Below are 22,962 nucleotides of genomic sequence, written 5' to 3' on the forward strand. Positions count from 1 at the left end.
GTAAGAGGAAATCAGTAGAACCGGCAGGGTTAAGACAAAAATTGGATCCGTATATGCATACATCCCCTATATACAACAAACAGTATACACAAAAGAAAACATTTTTTTTTATTTTGTGTGTAAACCATGCACACCACAGCATAAAAACAAAATTGCATCTCCTGCATCAGGCAGGGTCATTTGAACCCATATGGGGGCACAAGCCCCTTCTCGGTGGTGCCTTCTGAATTCCAGAGCTGATTATTTCTCCCTATAAAAACCAAAGAATCCACGGGAGATGCTAGAATGGCGTTTCAATCTGTTTATTAAAAACCACTGTACGTAAAATGAATTTCTTTGTTGCTGCTGCTGCTATTTTGCTTGTCCCTCTTTATTATTGTTTTTTGTGTGTGTGAAGTTTAGCTAATCCCCTTAGGGGTCCAAAAGAATGCATAATGAAACAAGCATTGGATAACTTAGGCCGAAATCCTATGCCCGCTTACCCAGGAAGAAGCCCCCTTGAACTCAATGGGGCTTACTTTAAAGTAGACCTGTCTAGGATTGCTCTGCCCAGCAGGGAGATACAGGTGTTTTTATTGTTTTTATTTTAGTAAAGCCTTTTGATACTATGGGTCACTGGCCTTACTTGGTTAGCATCACAAATGGAAGAGTCATATTAAAAACAAGACCCTTGTAAAGATTCAATTTGCGTGAAATAAGGAAACGTCATTGTCAGAAGCCTCCAGTCCAGCAGCAGAGAAGCAGTAAAGGTTAAGTTATGTCAACCCAAGCCATTAAAAATACAGCTACCAAGCGCATAAACTGAAATTAGCATCAGTTCTCATTCGAAGGCTTCAGAAGTGGTTCTCTTATCACTGTACTCTTCACAACATTTTTGCATAGAGATTCGAGGATCCGAGCGCATTCACTCATCCTGTCCCTCGCCTTCTGGTGTCAGTAAAAAAGAAAAGCGCTGAATGAGACCTTCTCTTGACTATGCAACAGACGTTTTAGGAGGCTCACGGGCAGCCCTTTCAAAACTGCAGGGCCTCGTCTAGAACACAGATGTTTTATTTGGAAGCAAGTTCAACTGTGTGCAGCATGTTTTGAATTGCTGCCTTAGAAGCTCAGTGTCTAGGCCATGGTGCTGTTCAAGTCTGAAGGACAAAATTCCCTTGGAAGAGATAGATATGGTCATCTCCTCCCATGGTGCAATATTTGGGAGATGCAGGGATCTGCAGACCATCAAGTTAAACAAAAACTGGCATTAGCTGTCATTACCTCCACCCAGGCATCCCAGATTCAGTTCCAACCCTCGACATGCTGACTCACTTTAGCGTAGACCAGCCTTCCCCAACGTGGTGCCCACTGGTCGATTTGGACTTCGGGCTACTTTAGATTAAGGAGAAATCATGTTGCCTTGCTGGGGCTTTGCTTCCTACTTCTCTTGCGTAATTGTAATGGGCTGCATTACACAGGCAGAGAGGGGCAACCATGCGGTCTATAGTTGAAAAACTCCCCTCCTCTGGGTGCTCATAGCCTTAAATGGGGCAGCGCTCTCTAGTGGGTGCTTTGTAGCGCAACTTCAGCTGCACATATAGGAAATCCTATGATAGTTCAGAAGAATTGGGATAGCCAAGTTTTTGGGAGTTTTTTAGAATGGAATAAATGGGGGAAGATGTAGGAAACATGCAGGATGTTGACGACGTCGTGAAAAGGACCCACAAACTTCCATAAGTGGCCAGTCATGAGCGTGCCTTATTTCACTCATGTGAAAAGCCCCTTCAACTCCCATCAGCTCCAGCCAGTCTAGTCAATGATCAGGAATGCTGGGAGTTGCAGTCCCAGACATCTGGAAGGTAACCAGGATGGAGAAGGCTGATTTACAATTTGGCAGTGGGGAGGGGAAGACATAGCTTAGAGGCAAAGTGCATGGTGTAAGTTCTCAAATTTGATCTCCAGCTTCTCCATTAAACAAGAAAAATAACCTATATGAGAGGTTGAAGGAAGAAAGAGAGGCCCGGGCGAGAACCGTTGCCTCTCACAGTAAATACCACTGGGCTAGATGAACTAATGAATTGGCCCAGTATATGTTGGAATAATTTCCTCACTTTCTGGTTTGTTTGCTCTCTGGGACCAGTACGATAACTGGGAGTGTGGCGAGTGGATGCCTATTCTATGCAAAAGCTCAGGGCTTCTAGTGACATACGGTTGTCGCTCATCTCCCATTACCTCAGGGTAGCCTTTTGCCTTTGGCAACACACCAAGCGCAATAGCTTCAGGGTCATCGTCCTTGGGTTATCTGCTTAATCTCATTTTGCCGCCCAACCTTCCATTAAGGCTCGATTAAACATGTTGCTACTTCCTTTTCTCTCTCTTTCTTTTCGTTTTTGCAATGAGGGCTGCTTCCATACCTGCATCTGTAGGTAACCCGTAATTTCTTTAATAAGGGATAGTTGTGTGAGGCCTGAGAGGACATGCAAGTGCATCGCCGTCCTCCGTGCCAGATGGATGGAAATGTGCATTGTCTTACACACAGAATCGTAAAGTTGGAAGGGGCCTACAAGGCCATCGAGTCCAACCCCCTGCTCAGTGCAGGAATCCACCTTAAAGCATCCCTGACAGATGCTGGTCCAGCTGCCTCTTGAAGGCCTCTAGTGTGGGAGAGCCCACCACCTCCCTAGATAACTGGTTCCATATTGCATGACGGAGGGTGAACTCATTGGATGTCTTCCAAATGGATCAAGAGGGGTGCACACCTGGGCACCCCCCCCCATCTGCACAAATGAGACCCAATCCAGAAAAGGGATCCAGGCTTGGACTCTTTCTTCCACACATGTATTTCCCTTGCTATATCAGAGCAACGGTGTCAAGTGGTAACCAAAAGTGCTGAGATTGCATTCTCAAGAGCAGAAGTCTCTTGGCAGGTGAGGTTGTGATGCTGGCAATTCTCTATTTATTGTTATTCTTTTCCCTACACGTGAAACTGAGGAAATTATTCTGGCAGCTGCACGTGCATCCCATGATGGATCAGCCCCAAGTGTAAGAACTATGGCTTCTTTCAGGTCTGTGTTTCAAGTCTTCTGTCACCGTCTAAAATCTGCAGGCCTCAGAAGGACACTAAAAAGCATACAAAGAATAGCTCAGTTTTCACAAAAGGACAGCAAACCCCAGGTCCAGGCATGTCCCCTCCAATCGCTCAGAAATTCTTTAGCAAATAACTGCCTTCACTGGGGAAAAAAATCCTATATAACAATACACAAAATGGCGGACTCCTCCAGGTTAAAAACCATCATATCCTGCTAAATGAATGCATGAATAGCAAGAAGAGTTGTTAAAACTGGACAGAAATACAAGGGTGCACGGAAGAACCTCCCAGTCAAAATATTAAGATATACCCATACATCTTCAAAATGTATTAAAATTAAGTCGCCTCAAAGAAGCCTACAATAAGCATTTTCTCATATAAATGCCCTCCAAATAATAATATCCCCCACACCCTCTTACATGAAATAAAACAAGCTTAAAATCCATTAACAGCAGTAGGCAGATTTTTTTAAAAAAATGTTTAAATATTTATAGACAAATCCCTTCTATTCTTTGTTAAAAGCCAATATACACAGACACCTGTCAATATTTTCATTTTCAGACATCTACTGTCCTGCTCAACATAATTTGTATTTGGTATGTGCCATAAGAAGATGGTGGCCTCTGAAAATATATTCATGAAATAAAAGCAAAAGATGTTGTGTGTGTGTGTAGGACAGGGGCTCACCCAACCTTTTTGGGTCAGTGGGCACATTTGGAATTTTGAGAGTGTCATAGGCATTCTCACAAAATGGCTGCCACCGTGGCTCACCCATTTGTAAAATGGCGGCCGTGGTGGGCATGGTAGATCCCAAAACACTCATTTTCCTGAAAGTAAACTGGTGAGACTAAAAGAAAAGGAACTTGCCCAAGAACCTAAAAAGAAGGCATAAGTGGGGGTTGAACTCCAGAACAAAAAAAAACTGCTCAGTCAAAACCAAATAAAGATTCTGCCAGTGGGCAGAACTTCGCTAGCCTCCTAATTATAACCAAAATATTTAAAAGGATCTTAAGAAATAAAATAAAAAACAGGAGGGGCCTTGGGCCTGGTGGACCCCAAGACAGTGTCTGTAGGCACATTGGTGCCATGGGAACCATTTTGGAGATTGCAGGTGCAGCATTAATGCTTCCCATATGGAGGCTGGTCTTGAACGTTATTCAAACTCTAGGAAATGAGTGTTTTATCAGTCCCAAACAACCGCACTCAATGGAGGCAGGCCCCACAGGTTTTAGATGATGTGATGGGGATTATATAATGTGGAACACAGGGTGTTGACTGACGTGGGCAGTGTTAAATGGGACTCTCTATGGCCATACTTGGTGCAGCCTCTACAGGCTTCCTTAAGCTGGTACAGTCCTGCTGTAATCCTTATTGAAATGCTTGGAATGAAAATTGAAGGGCTTATCTGCAACGCCAAACTCGTAGGGCTTTCACTATAGAGGTATAAGGACAGAGCCCACACCCCTATCTGCTCCCATAGAGTGTCTCATGGCTTTCAGTTTAATACTGGAAGTTTCGGCTGTTGATGCGCTCTTCTTTTTCTTATCTCTAGGGGCTGGACCAAATCTAAAAGCTCTGGGGATTTCCTCAGAAGGTTACAAAAATGGGTTGATGGGCCACACACAACCCACAACCCAGGTGCTGCCCTGATAAACACACTTACCCCACCTCAAAAATGTTCCCTCCCTCCATTCCCCATTGTAAGAGCGTAGCAATTTACCATTTCAATGTTTGATATTCTGCCTGAGCAAGCATCTCTGATAGCAATTACTGGCTCCATTTTCTCAACAGGCCAACGTTATTATTATTATTATTATTATTAAATTTTTTTGGAAAGGGATAGATCTGAGACACTGAGAGATTCAAAAGTTAACCCACATATGGTACGACATTTAATGCAAAAGCATTGGCGAAGGCCACATTTAATGCGTTCCTCAGCCCTCGAAGAAGCAGGCCTATCTTGGCTATTTCATCTTCTACATTTTGCAGTTCTCTTTCCACCTTTTGAATCAGGACCCAGCTAAAAACCAGCTAGCCCCTATTATCGCCACTGTTCCACGTTCCCTATGTAATCAGTAGTTGAATTTGTGGTGCTCTGTTCTTTGCTGTGAACCTGCTTTGCCCTCCAGATTTTCCGTTGCTCCTGACGCTTTCTCCTGGCTTCCTGGTGCTCCTTCTGTCTCATGTACTGGTACCTTTGCAGGAAAAGATCTTTTGCATAATCATACAGCTCCATGTCTAAAAAATTGAGGACCTCAATGCGTTTCTGAGTCTCTTCATCGATGTCTACGCTGGAGGCCCTTGTGCTATTGTACTGCGTGAACGGCGAGATGAAGTTCATGTTGAAGGTCTTCTCAAAGAGATACTGAGTCTTCCTTTGAAACTCCGTCAGGCCAAAAAAGGCCATCCGTTTCAGGTTCTCCTTGGCGCTGTCCAACAGAACCTTGTTCCGTTGCTCCTCTGGCATGACGGACAGATTATAACATCCCACCAGGCTGAGGTCGGCCAACATGCGGACCTGGCGGTTGTTGGCCAAGTTGTACGGACAATCCATGAACTCCTGTAGCGAACAGCCTGACCAGTCGTCCCCCGAGTAACAGCTGGGCAACTCTTCAGATGTGGGTGATCTCCCATCGCAGACATGCAACGAAGCCTTCCAGGTTGCTCCTCTTTGGACGTGCCTCCATTCGCTCAAGTATCGGGATACCGGGTCTCGCAGGATTGTGATATAGTAGAAATTCCTGGGGGAGGAAAAGAAAGGCAAAGAGAGTTTAAAAATAAATCAATCACACCACACCAGGTTATTTTCTGAGCATATGACTGCACACTTAGGAAGTACCGGCTGAATGGACTTCAGAAATTCTAGCATCACATGGCTTTCTCGACGTTCTAAATTCATTCTGCAAGCTCCCACCGAAACCCGGTAGTGGGCAATGTACCAGGATCCTGGGTAGCAGATGGCTGGGTCTGTGCAGAATTGGAGTAACAGAGTCTGTTGCTCATGTAGTCTTGTGTTGCAATTTCTTTAGAGATTGAGGAGAGAGAGGGTGATTCTACCTCTATTAAGAAATCTCCTGGGACAAAAGGATCTAGTACTGTTCTAGATAGATGTAGATACAGGTATATCACTTCAGTGCAAATTAGGGACAAAAATGGTCAGCCTCCTTTTAAACATATGCTTTATTTCATTGTCCTTAACTAGTTTTATCTGCTCTTCTGTTCAATATCTCTGTACCTTGGATTGCTCCTTTAGAGTTTTGAGTGGTTCTGACTGAAACACGGAGCGGAATTATTGCCCCACTGCCATCGGAGCCACCAGCCTCCACTGACCTAGACCAATGGACCTAGACTGAAAGACATGGATCTATACCCCAGCTCAGCTAGGAATTCATTAGTGAATATCTACTGTATCAGTTCCCCAATGACAAAATGGAGCTACCATGGTCCTAACCCCCACGGTACAGTAAACAAAATGGAGCTACCATGGTCCTAACCCCCACGGTACAGTAAACAAAATGGTACAACTTTTTGTACCAACCAAAGCTCTATCAGTAGTGTGTGCTCTTAAAACTTAACACCCCTCAGTATCTTCTTAGAAGACATCCACTAAGCTATTGTGATTTCCTTCGGTAAAGTAAAGACCCATTATTATTATTTATTTATTTATTTATTTATTTATTTATTTATTTATATAGCACCATCAATGTACATGGTGCTGTACAGAGTAAAACAATAAATAGCAAGACCCTGCCACATAGGCTTACAATCTAATAAAATCATAATAAAACAATAAGGAGGGGAAGAGAATGCACCAAACAGGCAGTATAAAAGTCAGAACAAAATCAAGTTTTAAAAGCTTTAGGAAAAAGAAAAGTTTTTAGCTGAGCTTTAAAAGCTGCGATTGAACTTGTAGTTCTCAAATGTTCTGGAAGAGCGTTCCAGGCGTAAGGGGCAGCCGAAGAAAATGGACGAAGCCGAGCAAGGGAAGTAGAGACCCTTGGGCAGGCGAGAAACATGGCATCAGAGGAGCGAAGAGCACGAGCGGGGCAATAGTGTAAGATGAGAGAGGAAAGATAGGAAGGAGCTAGACAGTGAAAAGCTTTGTAGGTCAACAGGAGAAGTTTATATTGGATTCTGAAGTGAATTGGAAGCCAATGAAGAGATTTCAGAAGTGGAGTAACATGGTCAGAGCGGCGAGCCAAGAAGGTGATCTTAGCAGCAGAGTGGTGAACAGAAACCAGTGGACTGATGTGAGAAGAAGTCTCAAGAGCTGAGAACAATCTTCCCAGCTTTTGTGTCACCTGCTCCACAGCGCCATTTTGGAGGCGAGGTAGGGCAAAATTTTACTCCAAGACACGTTAAAAATTAAATTGCAGAAAACCAACAACATAAAAAAAAACAGTGTTGTGTTAGAGCAGGTCTTTGGGTTACTTTTTCTTTTACACCACATAAAGAGATATAGCAATGTTATCAATGTGCGTAGAACATTCTCTCCCTTTTATTTTTTTAAAAAAGCAATATAATGAGTATTCGGCATGCGTCCATTGTACATATTTATTCATTTATTATCGTCAGCTTTTGCCTTGCCCTTTGGCCCAGTGGGCCTACAAGGAGCATGGGTTACAAGCTAATTAAAAAAAAAGCACACAGATAGAAATTAAAATAATAATTAAAAATAACACAGTGCATCAAATGAGCAGTAAAAACAAAAACAAAAAGCAGTCGAGACCGGAGCCAAAACTATCCTCAAAGGACAAGAGTTTCAGAAGCTCAGAGAGAGCGACAGCGAGAGCGAGAGAGCTGAGTCAGCTGCCTGAAAACAAACTATGAGGGGGCAAAACGCTTCTACCCCAGGAGGTGACGTTACAGCCTTGGTGCCAATGCTGAAAAGGTTAACTGAAATCTTCATCCATCACAGCCCAGATAGCAGAAGAACCAGTGAGGACTCAGGGGAAGGTCTTAAGAGAGGGGCAGTTTGATTAAGGGAGAGAGTGATTTTAAGCGGTATTCAGTCAATGAAGATTTTTAAAAATTGTTTATTTATTTGCAGTATTTATATACTGTCTCCCCACTCAAAATTTCTGAGCAGTGTACAAGATAAAATAAAAACGGAATAAAAACATATTAAAAATAGATGTTTAAAAGAAGCAAAGTGCAAATAAAACTGCGGCTGGTCATCAAGGGAAGGCTTCCTGGGACAACGATGTTTTCAGGAGGCGCGGAAAGGAATACAAAGTGGGAGCCTGCCTGAACTCCAGAGGCAGGGAATTCCATAGGAGGGGGGCCACCACGCTGAAGGCTCTTCCCCTGGTGGACTCCAATCGGAGGATGGATCTATGTGGAACCACCAGGAGCAGGCCCTCGGATGACCTCAGTGACCGGACAGGTTGGTAGGGGAGAAGGCGCTCTCTCAGGTATCCTGGTCCCAAGTTGTTTAGGGCTTTATGCACCAGTACAAGAACCTTAAACCGGACCTGGTAGCAAATTGACACCTAATATGGAAGTCACTCTAAAAACAGCAAGCTGCTGAGAGGCATCAATGTTCCTATAGGAATAACCACACAACATCTGGAATATAAGGGATGGGCAAGCCCTTAACCCCTGAATTAGGGCTGGCTCCAGGTTTCTGAGGGCCCATGGACAAGATACTCCAAATGGGCCTTCTCCTTCCGTGAGCCAACCTCTGAGAGTTACCAGCTGCTTTTGCTCCTCCTCCTCCTCTTTCTCATCATGGCTCCCACTTGCTTGCCTGACAGGCAGAGAGCCAGGGAGCAAGGAGGCCGTGGCGTCTCCTCCTCCTCCTCTCCACCTTGATTGCCTGGGCCAGAGCGAGAGGCAGGTGAACAAGCAGGTTGCCATGGTGAAGAGGAGGAGCAAATCCAAGAGACTCTTGTCAATGGGCCCCCACTGGAGTGCCCTGGTGGGCTACCATGTCTACCTTTGGCCCTGACCTACCCTGGTGGGCCACCATGTCTACCTTTGGCTCTGACCTACCCTGGTGGGCCACCATGTCTACCTTTGGCCCTGACCTAGCCTGGTGGGCCACCATGTATACCTTTGGCCCTGACCTACCCTGGTGGTCCACCATGTCTACCTTTGGCCCTGACCTAGCCTGGTGGGCCACCATGTTTACCTTTGGCCCTGATCTACCCTGGTGGTCCACCATGTCTACCTTTGGCCATGACCTACCCTGGTAGGCCACCATGTCTACCCTTGTCCCTGACCTACCCTGGTGGTCCACCATGTCTACCCTTGGCCCTGACCTACCCTGGTGGACCACCATGTCTACCCTTGGCCCTGACCTAGCCTGGTGGGCCACCATGTCTACCCTTGGCTCTGACCTGATCTAGCCCCAATCTAGCATCAGCAGCTAGGTAACTACAAAAGGAATTCTGTTTGCTCCATTTCCCTAACCGGAGCAGCTTGTCCACGTACCAATACAAGCCAAAAGATGGGTGGAACCACACTAGCCAGTCCGTGGCATATCGCTCACCCTGTGAACTCATACACGTGTGGCTGGGAACGTCATTGGCCTGCGCCACGAACAATATAACGCGCCACAGACAGAGGAACGGCACAGGCAACTAATGCAGGAGAATTGTTCCCGCCCGCCCCCAAATGTGTATCTTTTTGTGAAGAGAGAGAGAGAGAGAGAGGAAGCAGAACAAAATAGAAGAGCATGGCAAGTACTGTTTTACGGGCAGCGCAGTAACACAAATCAAGTCCTGAAGGCGGAATTTACAAGACACTTTGTCCAAAGTGTTCTGTGTAAAAAACAGCAGGAGTGGAACGGATTCCCCCCCCCCCCCTTTTCTCAGCTGGCTCGCGAAGGATGCGTCACTGGCCCCGTGGAACTCGCACTAAAGTGGGTCTCGGGAGCTGCTCCGGGGACCAGCTGGAACATATGTACTCAAATGTCAGGAATGACCGTGGGGGAAGCTGCAGCGCAAAATCGCGATGGAGAGGCAAAGGGCGCCGTTGGGCAACGGCTGACCCTCGTGGCCAGCTCCCAGTCACCCTCGGCGTGACAGCATCCGTCGGGTGGGGGCCCGGATCCCGAATTGCTGCGGGAAGATGTCAGAGGCTGGCTGGCGTTCTAGGTCTTCTTGAGCAGGGTCACAATTCTCTTCTCTTTAAAAGAACCAACCAAGAGGATGGTCAAAGTTCCCATTGTGGTTTTTGTTTTAATGTGCAAACATGGAAAATAGGCCACTTGCTCCAGAGGTACAGGAACGGCTAAGCGAATGAGCTGCGAACCAGGAATCAGCAGGTTCAATGTCGGCTTTTCTCTGCGGTGGACTCAACCTGGTGCCCCTCAGATGTATTGGAATAGAAAGGATCGTATTTACTAGGGATGTGCTCCGCTTCTAATTGGACCAGCGAATTAGAAGCGGAGCGGGGTGCTTCGCCTCCCCTTAAAGCGGAGGCGAAGAGGATTGGGGGGCCGGCGAAGCGTTGCGAAGAGGATCGAGGTGAAGGCGGATCCTTCGGCTCGATCCGGAGCTCCGCAAGAAAAGTAAGTGGGGTTTACCGGGCCCTGCTGCTGTCGCTGTCGCCCATGCGGCGATAGCGGCAGGGCCCGGTAAACCCCCCTCCCTCCTCTCCCTTACCTGCGTCCATCCACGGTCCCTCGGCTTCTTCAATTGAGCCCGCGGCTCAACCAGGAAGTCTAGGCCGCACTTGCGGCCCAGACTTCCTGGTTGAGCCACAGGCTCAATTGAAGAAGCCGAGGGACCGCGGACGGACGCAAGTAAGGCCCCCCTCCACCTTGGTCCCTTACCGGGCTCTGCAGGTAAGGGAGAGGAGGGAGGAGGGCCTTACCTGGCGCCACTCCCCTCCACTGCGGAGCTCCGATTCGGAGCCGGAGCTCCGCGGCGAAGAGGAGCGGACTATGGGCAGAGTGGTGCGGAGCGGGCCTGATCCGAAATTTTCGGATCGGCCCGCGGGGCGGATCAGGGGGTCCGTGCACACCCCTAGTATTTACACATGTGGTGGGAATGTGAATTTGTACAAAAATTATGGAAAATGGTGTTTAATGAAATAAAAGAAATTGTAGGAATGGAAATTGGAGGGACACCTATAGTGGCATTGTTATCAGTGTATGGAGAATCGATTTGTAACCAAGAGATAAAAGAATTGATAATGAATTTGTTAACAGCTGCAAGATTAATGATATCCAGGAACTGGAAGGTTCAAGGGGTTTATCATATAGAAGATCGGTACAAAGAAATATGGGATATTGCGATTAACAATAAATTAATATGTAACATGAGAGTCAAAAGAGGAACGATAAAAACGAATGATTTTGAAGTAATATGGAAACAGTTTTTAGACTTTGTATTATTAAAGGGGAGAGGGAAAACACCTCCAGAGGAATTAATGAGATTTTGGAAATCAGAATAAGATCCCGGGGTTGGGGGAGCACGTTAATGTTAATCAATGATTATATTAAATGGAATTAAGTTAAAATATATGTTTATTAATTTGTTTAGTATGTAGTATTATGTCTTTTGTATTATGGGGTAGTGTTTTATACTGTATTGTTTGTATTGTTTGGAAGTTTAGAAAAATAAAAATTATTAAAAAAAAAAAGATGTATTGGAATACAACTCCCATCTTCCCATATGGAAAGCAGCTGCGTGGGCAACGTGGCCCTACAGTAACTAAGTCTTGTAACCAAGCCCAAAGATGTGTAACTGCTTCTGACTCTCCTTCCCTTGGCTCTCTCTCCTGTGTGACTGTAAGTTCCTAGGGGCAGGAAGCTGTCCTTATGCATCTCTCCCCATGGCCTGAGTTCGATCCCAGCAGAAGCTGGTTTCAGGCGGCCGGCTCAGGTCGACTCAGCCTTCCATCCTCCCGAGGTCGGTAAAATGAGTACCCAGTTAGCTGGGGGAAAGGTAATAACGGCTGGGGAAGGCAACGGCAAACCACCCCGCTATAAGGCCTGCCAAGAAAACATCAGTGAAAGCTGGCATCCCTCCAAGAGTCAGTAATGACTCAGTGCTTGCACGAGAGGTTCCTTTCCTTTCCTTATTGTCCCAGTCTCTTGTGAATCGTTTGGGAGCTACTGGACAAAGCAACCTATCCATATTTTAAGTGAGTCAATGCATACACGAATAAGTAAAAATGTGAGAAGAGCATTGATCACTGTCTTGTAATGATCCACTGAGATCATGTATGTGAACGGCTTTGTCCACCCCAAAAGCACTATATGGATGCAAAGAACTTGTTTAACATTTTATATATATTTCTAGTTTGCCTTATATTAGGGGTGGGCAAACAAGTGAGGTTTGAGATTGGCAGAATTCCCCGAACATTGGCTCAACGCTCATCTTGTGCCGAATTCTGCTTCGCATTTGCGATTGCTGTTTGCTCTGTGCAAACTGAGTAGCGATCAACTATGAAATTTGAGCAACTTCCCCCATTTGATTCACACAAATTCCTCGAATTCATGCAAATTCCCTCCATAGAATAAAGTGGGGATAATTCAAACTATGAGGAAATTTGCACAAATTACGATTATGTAAATATAGGGAATTTGCATATATTTGCATACACAAATTGAATGCGAGCACAGGTTCGGCAATTTACGAAAATTTTCAGAAGGCACATGCTCACTTTCAAGATTGCATTCTGAGTTGCAAATAGAGTGTGCTTGCATGTTCAGCAAGCAAAACTGAAATGTTCATACATCCCAACTTCCAATAGATAGATCCAACGTGAATTACCGCATAAACTCACCAAATGAGAACATTGCAAAAAGCTTTCCAGTAACACAACTTAACAGAGCCCAGCTGAAGTTCAACATCACGCTGCTCCAAAATGTTTTTTTAAGGGGGAAATGACTGCCTTGTATTACTATTCCCTTTGGAAAATATTATTTTATTACTATTTATTATTTAGAGAGAGCCCCCAGTGCACAGTATGGCACTTGGCAGAGTACACATAGGCAGAGCTTCACCCGAGGGAGCGAACAATCTAAAATTCAACACAGAAAACAACACAGGAGGGCAAGGAGTAATAAATTGAGAAGCAAGATGCACGTCTAATCTACACCAAGCAAGATAAAGCAGTATATAAAAGGCAGGAGCCACATCAAGCAGGATATAGCACTATGAAAGGGGTATATGGTCTGTGTCGATGGGCCCCAACAGTTGTCAGTGCACTTCAATGCCATTATAAAGCAGTAGTGTGGCTCCTGCCTTTTATATGCCGCTTTCACCGTGCAATAGCCTGCTTGGTGTAGATTAGGTTGCAGTCATTTCAGCAAAATGCCCTTCGGTTTCGTTACAGGCTCATGGTAGGAGAGCCATCTTAAGCCTCTGATGTCCTCCAGATGCATTGGACTTCAACTCCCATCATTGGCCATGCTGATGGGATGATGGGAGCCTACCAAACCCAGAGGGCACGAGCTTGGCAAAAGCTGTAGTAGGGCATAAGAACTAGGGCGGGGAATCCCTTTCCACTTTGGAAAAGCTCTTGGCAGACGGGGTGTGTGTGTGTGCATTCTGTTGGTGGGCGTGGCCAGAAAGCAAAGGGGGCGGGCCAAATGCATAAGCGGCGGAGCACAAATCACCAGCGTATTGTTGCCGGTAACCAAGCCTTGGGAGAGTCATTTCCACCTTTTAGAATGGGGGTGGTGGAACTGCAGAAAAGTGAGGAAATCACCAAACAATTGGGTGGGTGGGAGGGGAAAGAGATAGAGCTTGGAGAACCCCAGATGGCCAGAGCGGGACCCCAAGAAGATTAGATTTAAACGCCCCCCCCCGGTCTGAAGTTCCCCACCCCTGAAATAAGAGATTCATGAAAAGGAGGTATTATTTAAGGGGGGATTTGAAGGAAGGAAGGAAGGAAGATGGCATCACCCAGCCTAACCACGTGGCCCTGTGAACTGTGGCACCACAACGGAAAAGGCCCTGCCTTATGTATTGCAGAAACAAAACTGCAAGCAACCACTATATTTCACCTTCTCAGGCCATTGCTAGACCAGGCTATATTCCAGGCTGATACCCGGGATCGCCCCTGTGTGTCCAGATGACGCACAGGGGATCCCGGGCTCAGGGAGGGATCAACCGATTCTGGCCCGCTTGCATTGGCTGCCTATATATTTCCGAGCCCAATTCAAGGTGCTGGTCTTAACCTCTAAAGCCCTACATGGCTTGGGACCACAATACCTGATGGAACGCCTCTCCCGACATGAACCTACCCGTACACTGTGCTCAACATCTAAGGTCCTCCTCCGAGTGCCTACTCCAAGGGAAGCTCGGAGGATGGCAACAAGGGAGAGGGCCTTCTCAGTGGTGGCCCCCCAATTTGGAATGATCTCCCTGACGAGGCTCGCCTGGCGCCAACATTGTTATCTTTTTGGCACCAGGTCAAGACTTTTCTCTTCTCCCAGGCATTTTAACAGCATTTAACAACATTAAGTTTGTTTTTAATGGACCCCAGAATTGTTGTTTTTAAATGGATACTGTTGTTTTTATACTGTTTTTATGTTTTTTAAATTTTTGTATACTTTTAATGTTTACTATTTTTAATTGTTGTAAACCGCCCAGAGAGCTTCGGCTGTGGGGCGGTATATAAATATAATAAATAAATAAATAAATAAATAAATAAAATAAATATAGCCTACCCCTTTCAGCCTGATTTTCCCCACAGTTTCGGGCTGAGCCCAAGACCATGAGCGTGTAGCCCTTTCCACAGCTTTTCCTGGCTCCGTGCAATTACTCGCGTGTAGCTGGGGGAAGCCACGCAGGGGGTGCAGCGCTCCCCAGAAGCACTGCACCCATTGGGGGCAGGGTAGGGGGGAGCATGGAAATGAATTTAATGTAAAAAACACACACCCTTACTTGTGCGCACGACCGTTCATGCGCATTGTCCCTTTAAGAATGAAAAAAAAAGGCGGACGCGATGGCTCTCTTCTTGAGCTCGTCGCGTCCGACATCTAGACTGGAGCGACATCCCGCAATACTAGCATCGCGGGATCTCCCCTCCTCTCCCCCGGATTTTAAGGTAGGTCTAGCAAAGGCCTGAGTCTTTCTCCCTTTGTTCCTACGCCCAAATGCACCACTAGATGTCACCGTTCCACAGAAAACGGCGGCCAGTTGGCGTTCAATGGTAGAAGCCTTTCAGAACCAGGGAGCTGCAGCTAAGCAAAATCCCCAAGAAGCCCCAGAGTGTGTGTGTGATATGTCTTCTGTTTTAATCTAAAATATACCTTGAAAAGCACACACACACACACACAGAGAGAGAGAGAGAGAGAGAGAGAGAAATGGGACCTAGTTAAATTAAAAAGAAATGACAGTGAAAGTGAACGCCAACCAGCAATCATGAGAAGTTCGAAAGCACGCAAGCCAGTTAGCTGGGGGAAAGGTAATAACGGCCGGGGAAGGCAACGGCAAACCACCCCGCTATAAGGCCTGCCAAGAAAACATCAGCGAAAGCTGGCGTCCCTCCAGGAGTCAGTAATGACTCAGTACTTGCACGAGAGGTTCCTTTCCTTTTTCCTAGCTTGGTACAAGTCTGCGAGAACCGTTCCCTCTCTGACTCCCACATTTGAGATATGTTTCTCAGCCCCCTCCAGGGAGCTCAGGGTGGCCCACAGGGATTCCGTTCTTTTACCCACTCGACAATCCTGTGAGGTTGGTTACGCTGAACCTTCTGAGGCTTAACTCGAACAGCACACAACTGCTGCCAAGCCACGTCTCTTCCACCCGTCTTCCTGGTAACGTCTTGCAAAACAAAAGGCAAAGCCCAAAGAGGCCACTTTTCATAAATTTGTTTTACTAAGGAAACACAAGTAATACGCGGCCACGTACTCTTCGTAATGCTTAGATGGGCCTTGATGTCTAATGGGTGGTCTTAGCTCAGTGGGACAGCATCTGCTTTGCATACAGAAGGTCCCAGGTTCGAGCCCCGGCAGCATCTCCAGATAGGCAAGGAAAAACTCCTGCCTGAAACCCTGGAGAGCTGCTGCTGCCAGTCAGTGCAGACAATACTGGGGTAGATGAACCAAGAGTAAGGCAGCTTCCTGTGTTCCTACATCTTAGGCCAGTGGTTCTCTTTCAGGTATCTCTGTATTGAAAAGGGAATTTCAGCAGGTGTCATTTGTATATATGGGGCACCTGGTGAAATTCCCTCTTCATCACACCAGTTAAAGCTGCACTCTTTTAAATCTGGTCACTCTAGTGTAGCTCCTGCAGCTTTAACTGTTGTGATGAAGAGGGGATTTCACCAGGTTCTCCATATCTACAAATGACACCTGCTGAAATTCCCTTCTCTATGCAACTGTTAAAGATACAGGAGCCCTGTCCTCCTTTTCATATGGTCATCCTAGAAAGGGGTTATTATGGTATGTGTGAATAAGATACCTCCCACACTGGAACATTCTTCCCCCACAGGCAAAACCCCCAAACACTGCAGCCACTAAACCAGAGGTGTCTAACACCTTTCAGTCCAGGGCCAAATTCAGTTTTGGAGTTTTGGGGGGTGGGCGGGGTTAAATAAAAATGGGTGGAGCTAAAGGCAAATGGGGGTAGGGTCAAATTGCCAGCATAGTTTAGTTTAAAGCTCTTATTGCCAGGAACTAAGCTTTAGGAGAGACATTTCAACTTTTGAGAAGGAGGTGGGAGGGGAAGAACCATTCAAAAGCAAGGAAACCGCCAAATGGTTGACCGAAAGGAGGTGGGGCTAGAGTAAGAGGAAATGGCCACCTGGCAAACCCCAGAGAGCAGGACTGGGGCTTGTGTAAGCTTGCTTGAAGGCTTCCTGTGCGAAGCCAAATCCATTTGCTAGTCAATAAACAAAGTAATGTTCAAGCCCCAAAGGGACAAAAAATAAAATCAGTTGGAGGTGTATGTTGTACTTGTTAGCCCCACTCACAATCTGTACATAAACAACTGTATTTAGACAGGCTTTTCCACACGATCGGCAATCTTGCATGTGAAGGGTTCCCAAGAGCATGTATAGAGGCCCATTCCCATCTTCTGCTGAATCTATGTTTGGGTCAGGGCAAAGGGGACTCAAGACTGTGTTGTGGGAAGGCAGCCAACGAAATCGTAAAGGCAAAGGCCGTTGCCCGAATCAATATGAAGTTGATGTAGAAAAGGGGAACACGGCCTGCGCTAGAATCGATGTGTGCAGCACACGTCCTCTCAGAGCTCTCGAATTCTTTTAACCTTTTCACTTTATAGTCACGGGTTGCAGGGTCACAACAGAGGATAATTCTGGTGTTAGAGAAAGAGGGAGGGAAGCGGAGGGCGGGCGCGAGAGACACATTGATGGATCCAGAAAACGGAGAAAGGGTATCAATTATTTTGCAAAGTAGCAGCAATTCTCCAACGAGCATCTCTCCTAGCTGAAGACATCCTTAGCAACAGTGCCGGAATCTCTCTCAAGCCGTGCGGAAACGGCTTTGTTCGCAGAGAGCACAGGTAGATGTCTCAAGTGAACTCACATCTATGCTATGACTCAAGCAGACAAGATCTTAAAAACAACAACAACAACCCACCATACACAAGGGAAATGTTAACGTGAGGGCAGGGATAAATATCTCTAAGGAAATGACTGAACAATGAGAACCCTTGAGCTGTCGAGGTGCATCTTTGGGGGTATGTGCCAAACATCTGCTGCATTGGGGGACCGAGAAAGTTAAATAGCAAAGGAAGGTGGACAGTTTTGTGATTTGTCATCTCAGCTCTGTACATGCCTATCCAGACCAGGGGTGGGCAACATGCAAGAACCGCCTCCTCCCCATTGCTCCCACATACCCACAAAAAAGGTGTTTTTTAAAAAATGTACTGGAAAAAAGATAAGGGCACTACGAAATGCCCCAAAGGTAAAATCTAGCTTCTTTGCAAATAAGCTAGATTTGATTTATTTTAGTGCTCCGTAGTCCTCTAGACACCATTTTACATCATCATCATCATCATCATCATCGAGCCAGCAGACCACAGGGGCGGAGGTCCAGGGAGAGATAATGGCCCTCAGGTCTTCCCAAAGTTCCCCATCCCAATCTTCTGTCTCTTGGCCACTCTGTCAGTAGAGGCTGGTGGCTCAATGCCAGTGGGGCAGTGAATCCACTCTGGGTGTCAGCCACAACCAGTCAGCTTCGCACCTTGGATAGTTCCCTTAGCGTTCGGACTGGTTTGGAGCTCCGCTCCTCCTGGAGGAGATGACTGGAATGTTAAAGGGCCGTCAGCTCCTTTTGCCATCTTTTGCCCTATTTGCAATAGGGCTGTGCAAATCTGGGCCTCGGATTCGAATACACAAATACTGATGCAAGCATGATCAGCTGTCCACTGCTGTGGTCGCCCAGTCCCTGATGCAATCCAGGATACTCCAGTCCCTGGAGGGGTCCTTGTGCGTTCCACAGCTGCCCCACAGATGCCTGTTTTCCCTGAGAGCCAAAGCAGGCAGTTGCAGAGTGCCTGTGGAACACACGAGAACCCTCCAAGGCCTGGAGTATCTTCGATCAACCATGGTGGCGTGCGGCTGATCGCGCCTGCAAATGGGCAATTGCGGTGGTGGGCTCATCCCTCCCAGGCAGTGCATGCTGGGAGTTGTAGGCTGTTCCTTCTTTATGGAAGCCTAGGGCTGTGAATGAAAATGGTGGATCCGTCCTGAAATGGGACGTCGGGATTCGAGTACTCAAATCCAAGGTCCGGATTTGCACGGCTCTATTCTGCAACACCGGGAAATGGAGGCTTTGCCGGGGATTCCTCCTCTGAGTCAGAAGATGGTGGCACTGAACAAGGCTCTGACCACCCTTCTCCTGAGGAAGCACCTTGAGTCTCACCCACAGCATCCTCTGCTGCAGACTGAGAGGTCCAAGGGCCGGGGGTCATGACACCCCCTCCCTGTGCCATTAGGTGTCAGCTAAAAACAAATCTTATCCAGACACACATCTCAGTCAAGCGCTTTTGGATAATTTAGTATCTGTGATGGTTTCCTGACTGCTGGTGTTTGGGGTTTGGCTTATTATATATGGTTTTGTGGTTTTATTGATGATTGCTCCTGTAACGGCTCTTAGCCACCTTCAGGGTCTTATCTGAGGATGGAAAAGGTTGAATATAAATATTTCAATTAATAAATAAAGAGATGGAAGATGAAGAGCTTTCAGGCATTCATCACCGGCAGCTCTCCAAGGTCTCAGCAACGCTACCCAAGATCCTTCATATAGAGATGCAGGCATTTGAACCTGGGCCTTCTGCATATGGAGCACACACTTCTGGAAACCGGCGTTGCCTTCCTGGAGGCTCTTCAAACTGGCAAAGCTCCAGGGGCAAAAACAGCATTTCAAGAAGCTTCCGGAGGTTTTCAGAAGAGCACGTCCCTGTTCCTTCAGGAAGTCAACAACGCAGAGGGAGATTGTGGGAAGGGGGATTGTGGCTGCCTTTTCCCACAGCAGGGCAAAACGCCAAGCCCAAAGCATAGAGCTGGAGTTCCTGAGGCGAATGCGAATGGAATTCAAGCAGCAATTTGGGGTATGCGCTGATGGGGCAAAGTGAGAGATGGCGGAGCCTGAGGGAGAGCTGCAGTGAAGAGACTCAGATGGTTGATAGCATGGCATCGACGTCGCTATCCTCAACGATAGGCCAAATTTTTCAACCGACACCACCATCACCTGCCTTTTTATGATCATTTTTGTAAAAACACATTTTTATGATCATTTTTGTAAAATTCAACAGAGAGATAGAGAGGGACTGAGACCATTATTCTTATTATTCTTAATAATAATAATAATAATAATAATAATAATAATAATAATAATAATACATTATTTCTTACCCGCCTCTCTATTTTGATTGAGGCAGGGAACAACAGTAAATATAAAATACATAAAACTGAATTAAGAATATAATATACATTGTTTAAACATCCTAAAAATATCCTAAAAGCATCCCAAAACACCCCTGGATAGGCCTGCCGGAAGAGATCAGTCTTTATAGCTTTCTTGAATGCTAATAGACTGTTAAGTTGACGAGTCTCCTTCAACGGGCCATTCCTCAGTCTGGAAGCAGCAGAAGAGAAGGTCCTCTGGGTAATACTTGTCAGCCTAGTTGTGGCTGACTGGAGTAAACTCTTCCCAGAGGACCTGAGTGTGTGGGGTGGATTGTACGGGAGAAGGCGATCCCGCAGGTAGCCTGGACCCAAACCACGTAGGGCTTTAAAGGTGATAACCAACACTTTATACTTCGCCCGGAAAGTAATTGGCAGCCAGTGAAGAGATTTTAAAGCTGGTGTAATGTGGTCCCCCCTACGTGTACTGGTGACCGTACTGGCTACCATATTTTGGACTAGTTGAAGTTTCCGGACAAGGCACAAAGGTAGCCCTATGTAGAGCGCATTGCAGAAGTCGAGCCTCAAATTTATATATAGCCACCATGACTTGTGTAATCCCCTTTCAAAGCCATCCAAATTGGCGACCATACTATATCTTGTAGTCATGAATTCCATAGTTTAACCATATGCTGTTTGAAGAAGAGCGCATTGCAGAAGTCAAGTCTCGAAGTTACCAGAGCGTGCACTACTAATATTATACTTACATTAATTTAGCACTATTATTCTTATGTTAATTTACTCTTTAAAAACACAGTAGTTTGGGTTTATTTATTTATTTATTTATTACACTTCTATACCGCTCCCATAGCCAGGGCTCTCTGGGCGGTTTACAGAAATTCTAAAACTAAGATAAAAACGAATATACAAAATTTAAAATTCTAAAACACAGAACATACACACATAAAGCATTAAAAATTGTTAAAAAACTAAACATGTGGGTGATTAAGATGTGCCGCCATATGCCTGGGCAAAGAGGAAAGTCTTAACCTGGCGCCGGAAAGATAGCAGCGTTGGTGCCAGGCGAGCCTCGTCAGGGAGATCATTCCATAGTCTGGGGGCCACCACCAAAAAGGCCCTGTCCATTTGTCACCTCTCAGTCTCATAAACCACTAATGTAGGAGTCCCCAACACAATAACCGTGGGCACTTCTAACAACACCCGTGGAACTCTCCCCTCCCTGCCCCCTTCAAAAATTTATTGAAAGAAAAACCTTGGAAAATGTTAAGGTAGTCTGTTTTCCCTTCCTTTCTACCCTCTAGCCATGCACTTTCTCTCCCCACACCTCACTTTTGACTAGCCAGGCAGCCATTATGTGCTAGCCACATCCACCGTGAGAGCCATTTTGTGTGCCCCCCCCCCCCACAGCAGTTTCTCCAATTCCCAAGTATGCCCACGGGTTGAAAAATGTTGGGGACCACTGCAGCAATGTAATTTCAGTACTTGCCTATGAGAAAAAATGAATACAACGAGGGAGCAGGAGGGTTTTGTTTGTCTGAAATGGGAGCTGCATATTCTTGCAACTGAGCATAAGAACATCAGAAGAGCCCTGCTGGATGAGACCTAGGGCCTTGCTAGACCATGCCGGATAAGCCGGCATGGAGGCGGGGCGACGGTGCGCTAACTTTAGCGCGCACCGCCCCACCTCCTAGACACCCGACGCGCAGGGACTACAGAAGCCCTGCAGCGTCGGCCATTTTTTTTTGTGAAAGGGGCCACGTGCGGCCCGAAGACTCTGGACAAGGTAAGAGGTTTTTTTTACTTAAGCCCCCCACCTTTTTTTTAATTAAGCCTCCTGCCCACTCTTTCTCTGCCCTCCCTCCCCGTCCCGTCTCGCCCTCCGCCATCCCCCTCCGTCTCCTGTGTCGCCCTCCGACATCCCTCTCTCCTGCTGGTCCGGCCTTCCCCCCCCTATGTTCCCCTCCTGGGATCCCCCCCCCTGGCCCGATGGGCACAGCGCTCATAGGAGCGCTGTGCCCAGTCCGTGGCTTTTCCCGGCTACTCGCGAGTAAGCGAGTAGCCGCAAAAAGCCATGGACCTTGCTAGACGTTCCAGGGCTGCGGAAAAGGCACGCCATAAGCGACTTCACTAATCGCGTGCTAAGGGAGGCCTCAGTGCGCCTTGACCCTGGATTCCCCTGTGCGTCATCTGGACGCACAGCAGGGAAACTGGGCCTCAAAGTGTGCTAAGGCCTCGTCTAGCAAGGCCCCAAGGGTCCCTCTAATCCAGCACTCTGATCACACAGTGGCCCACCAGATGTCGACCAGGAACCACAAACAGGACACGGTGCAACAGCACCCTCCCACCCATGTTCCCCAGCAACTGGTGTGTACATACGTTTACTGCCTCTGATACTGGAGGTAGCACCTAGCCATCAGGACTAGAAGCCCTTGATAGCCTTCTCCAGGAATAAACATTGCCAGTCATTCCTAAAATAAATAAATCTGTCCACCTAAGTGGATGAAAACACTCCAGGGTTCATTCAGAAAAGGAAGTCAGTAAGCTTTGTGACTTTGTGGGGATTTGAACCCAGGTCATCCCGCTGTTAAGCGCATGGCTCTAGGCACATACATGTATTTATTTATTTATTGCATTTCTATACCGCCCAATAGCCGAAGATCTCGGGGCGGTTTACAAAATTAAGACAATTCAAGTATAAAACAACAGTATAAAAAGCACAACCAAGATAAAAACAGCAGCAATGCAAAAATACACATTTAAAATACAAATTTAAAACAGCAAGTTCAAATTAATTTATAGACTGTTAAAATACTGGGAGAATAAAAAGGTCTTCACCTGGTGTCTAAAAGAATATAATGTAGGTGCCAAGCGAACCTCCTTAGGGAGCTCATTCCACAGCTGGGGTGCCACAGCAGAAAAGGCCCTCCTCCTGGTAGCCACCTGCCTCACTTCCTTTGGCAGGGGCTCGTGGAGAAGCACCCCGAGGATGACCTTAGGGTCTGGGCAAGTACATATGGGAGGAGGCATTCCTTCAGATAGCCTGGCTCCAAGCCGTTGAGGGCTTTAAATGTTAATACCAGCACTTTGAAATGGGC

The 22,962-nt window shown here is 46.5% G+C and overlaps 1 protein-coding gene across 1 annotated transcript in view; it reads right to left on the minus strand.

Annotated features, from left to right (window-relative positions):
• Positions 1–4,031: 4,031 nt before the first annotated feature.
• The window catches only part of HS6ST2 (heparan sulfate 6-O-sulfotransferase 2), a 182,342-nt gene continuing 163,411 nt past the window's right edge, over positions 4,032–22,962 (minus strand). The window contains exon 2 of the mRNA XM_063141588.1: positions 4,032–5,808. Within this exon, the coding sequence (XP_062997658.1) occupies positions 5,109–5,808 (700 nt within the window). The 3' untranslated portion in view covers positions 4,032–5,108. The remainder of the gene's footprint in view (positions 5,809–22,962) is intronic.

This window comes from Elgaria multicarinata, chromosome 15, assembly GCF_023053635.1.
Source record: "Elgaria multicarinata webbii isolate HBS135686 ecotype San Diego chromosome 15, rElgMul1.1.pri, whole genome shotgun sequence".
Lineage (NCBI taxonomy): Eukaryota > Metazoa > Chordata > Lepidosauria > Squamata > Anguidae > Elgaria > Elgaria multicarinata.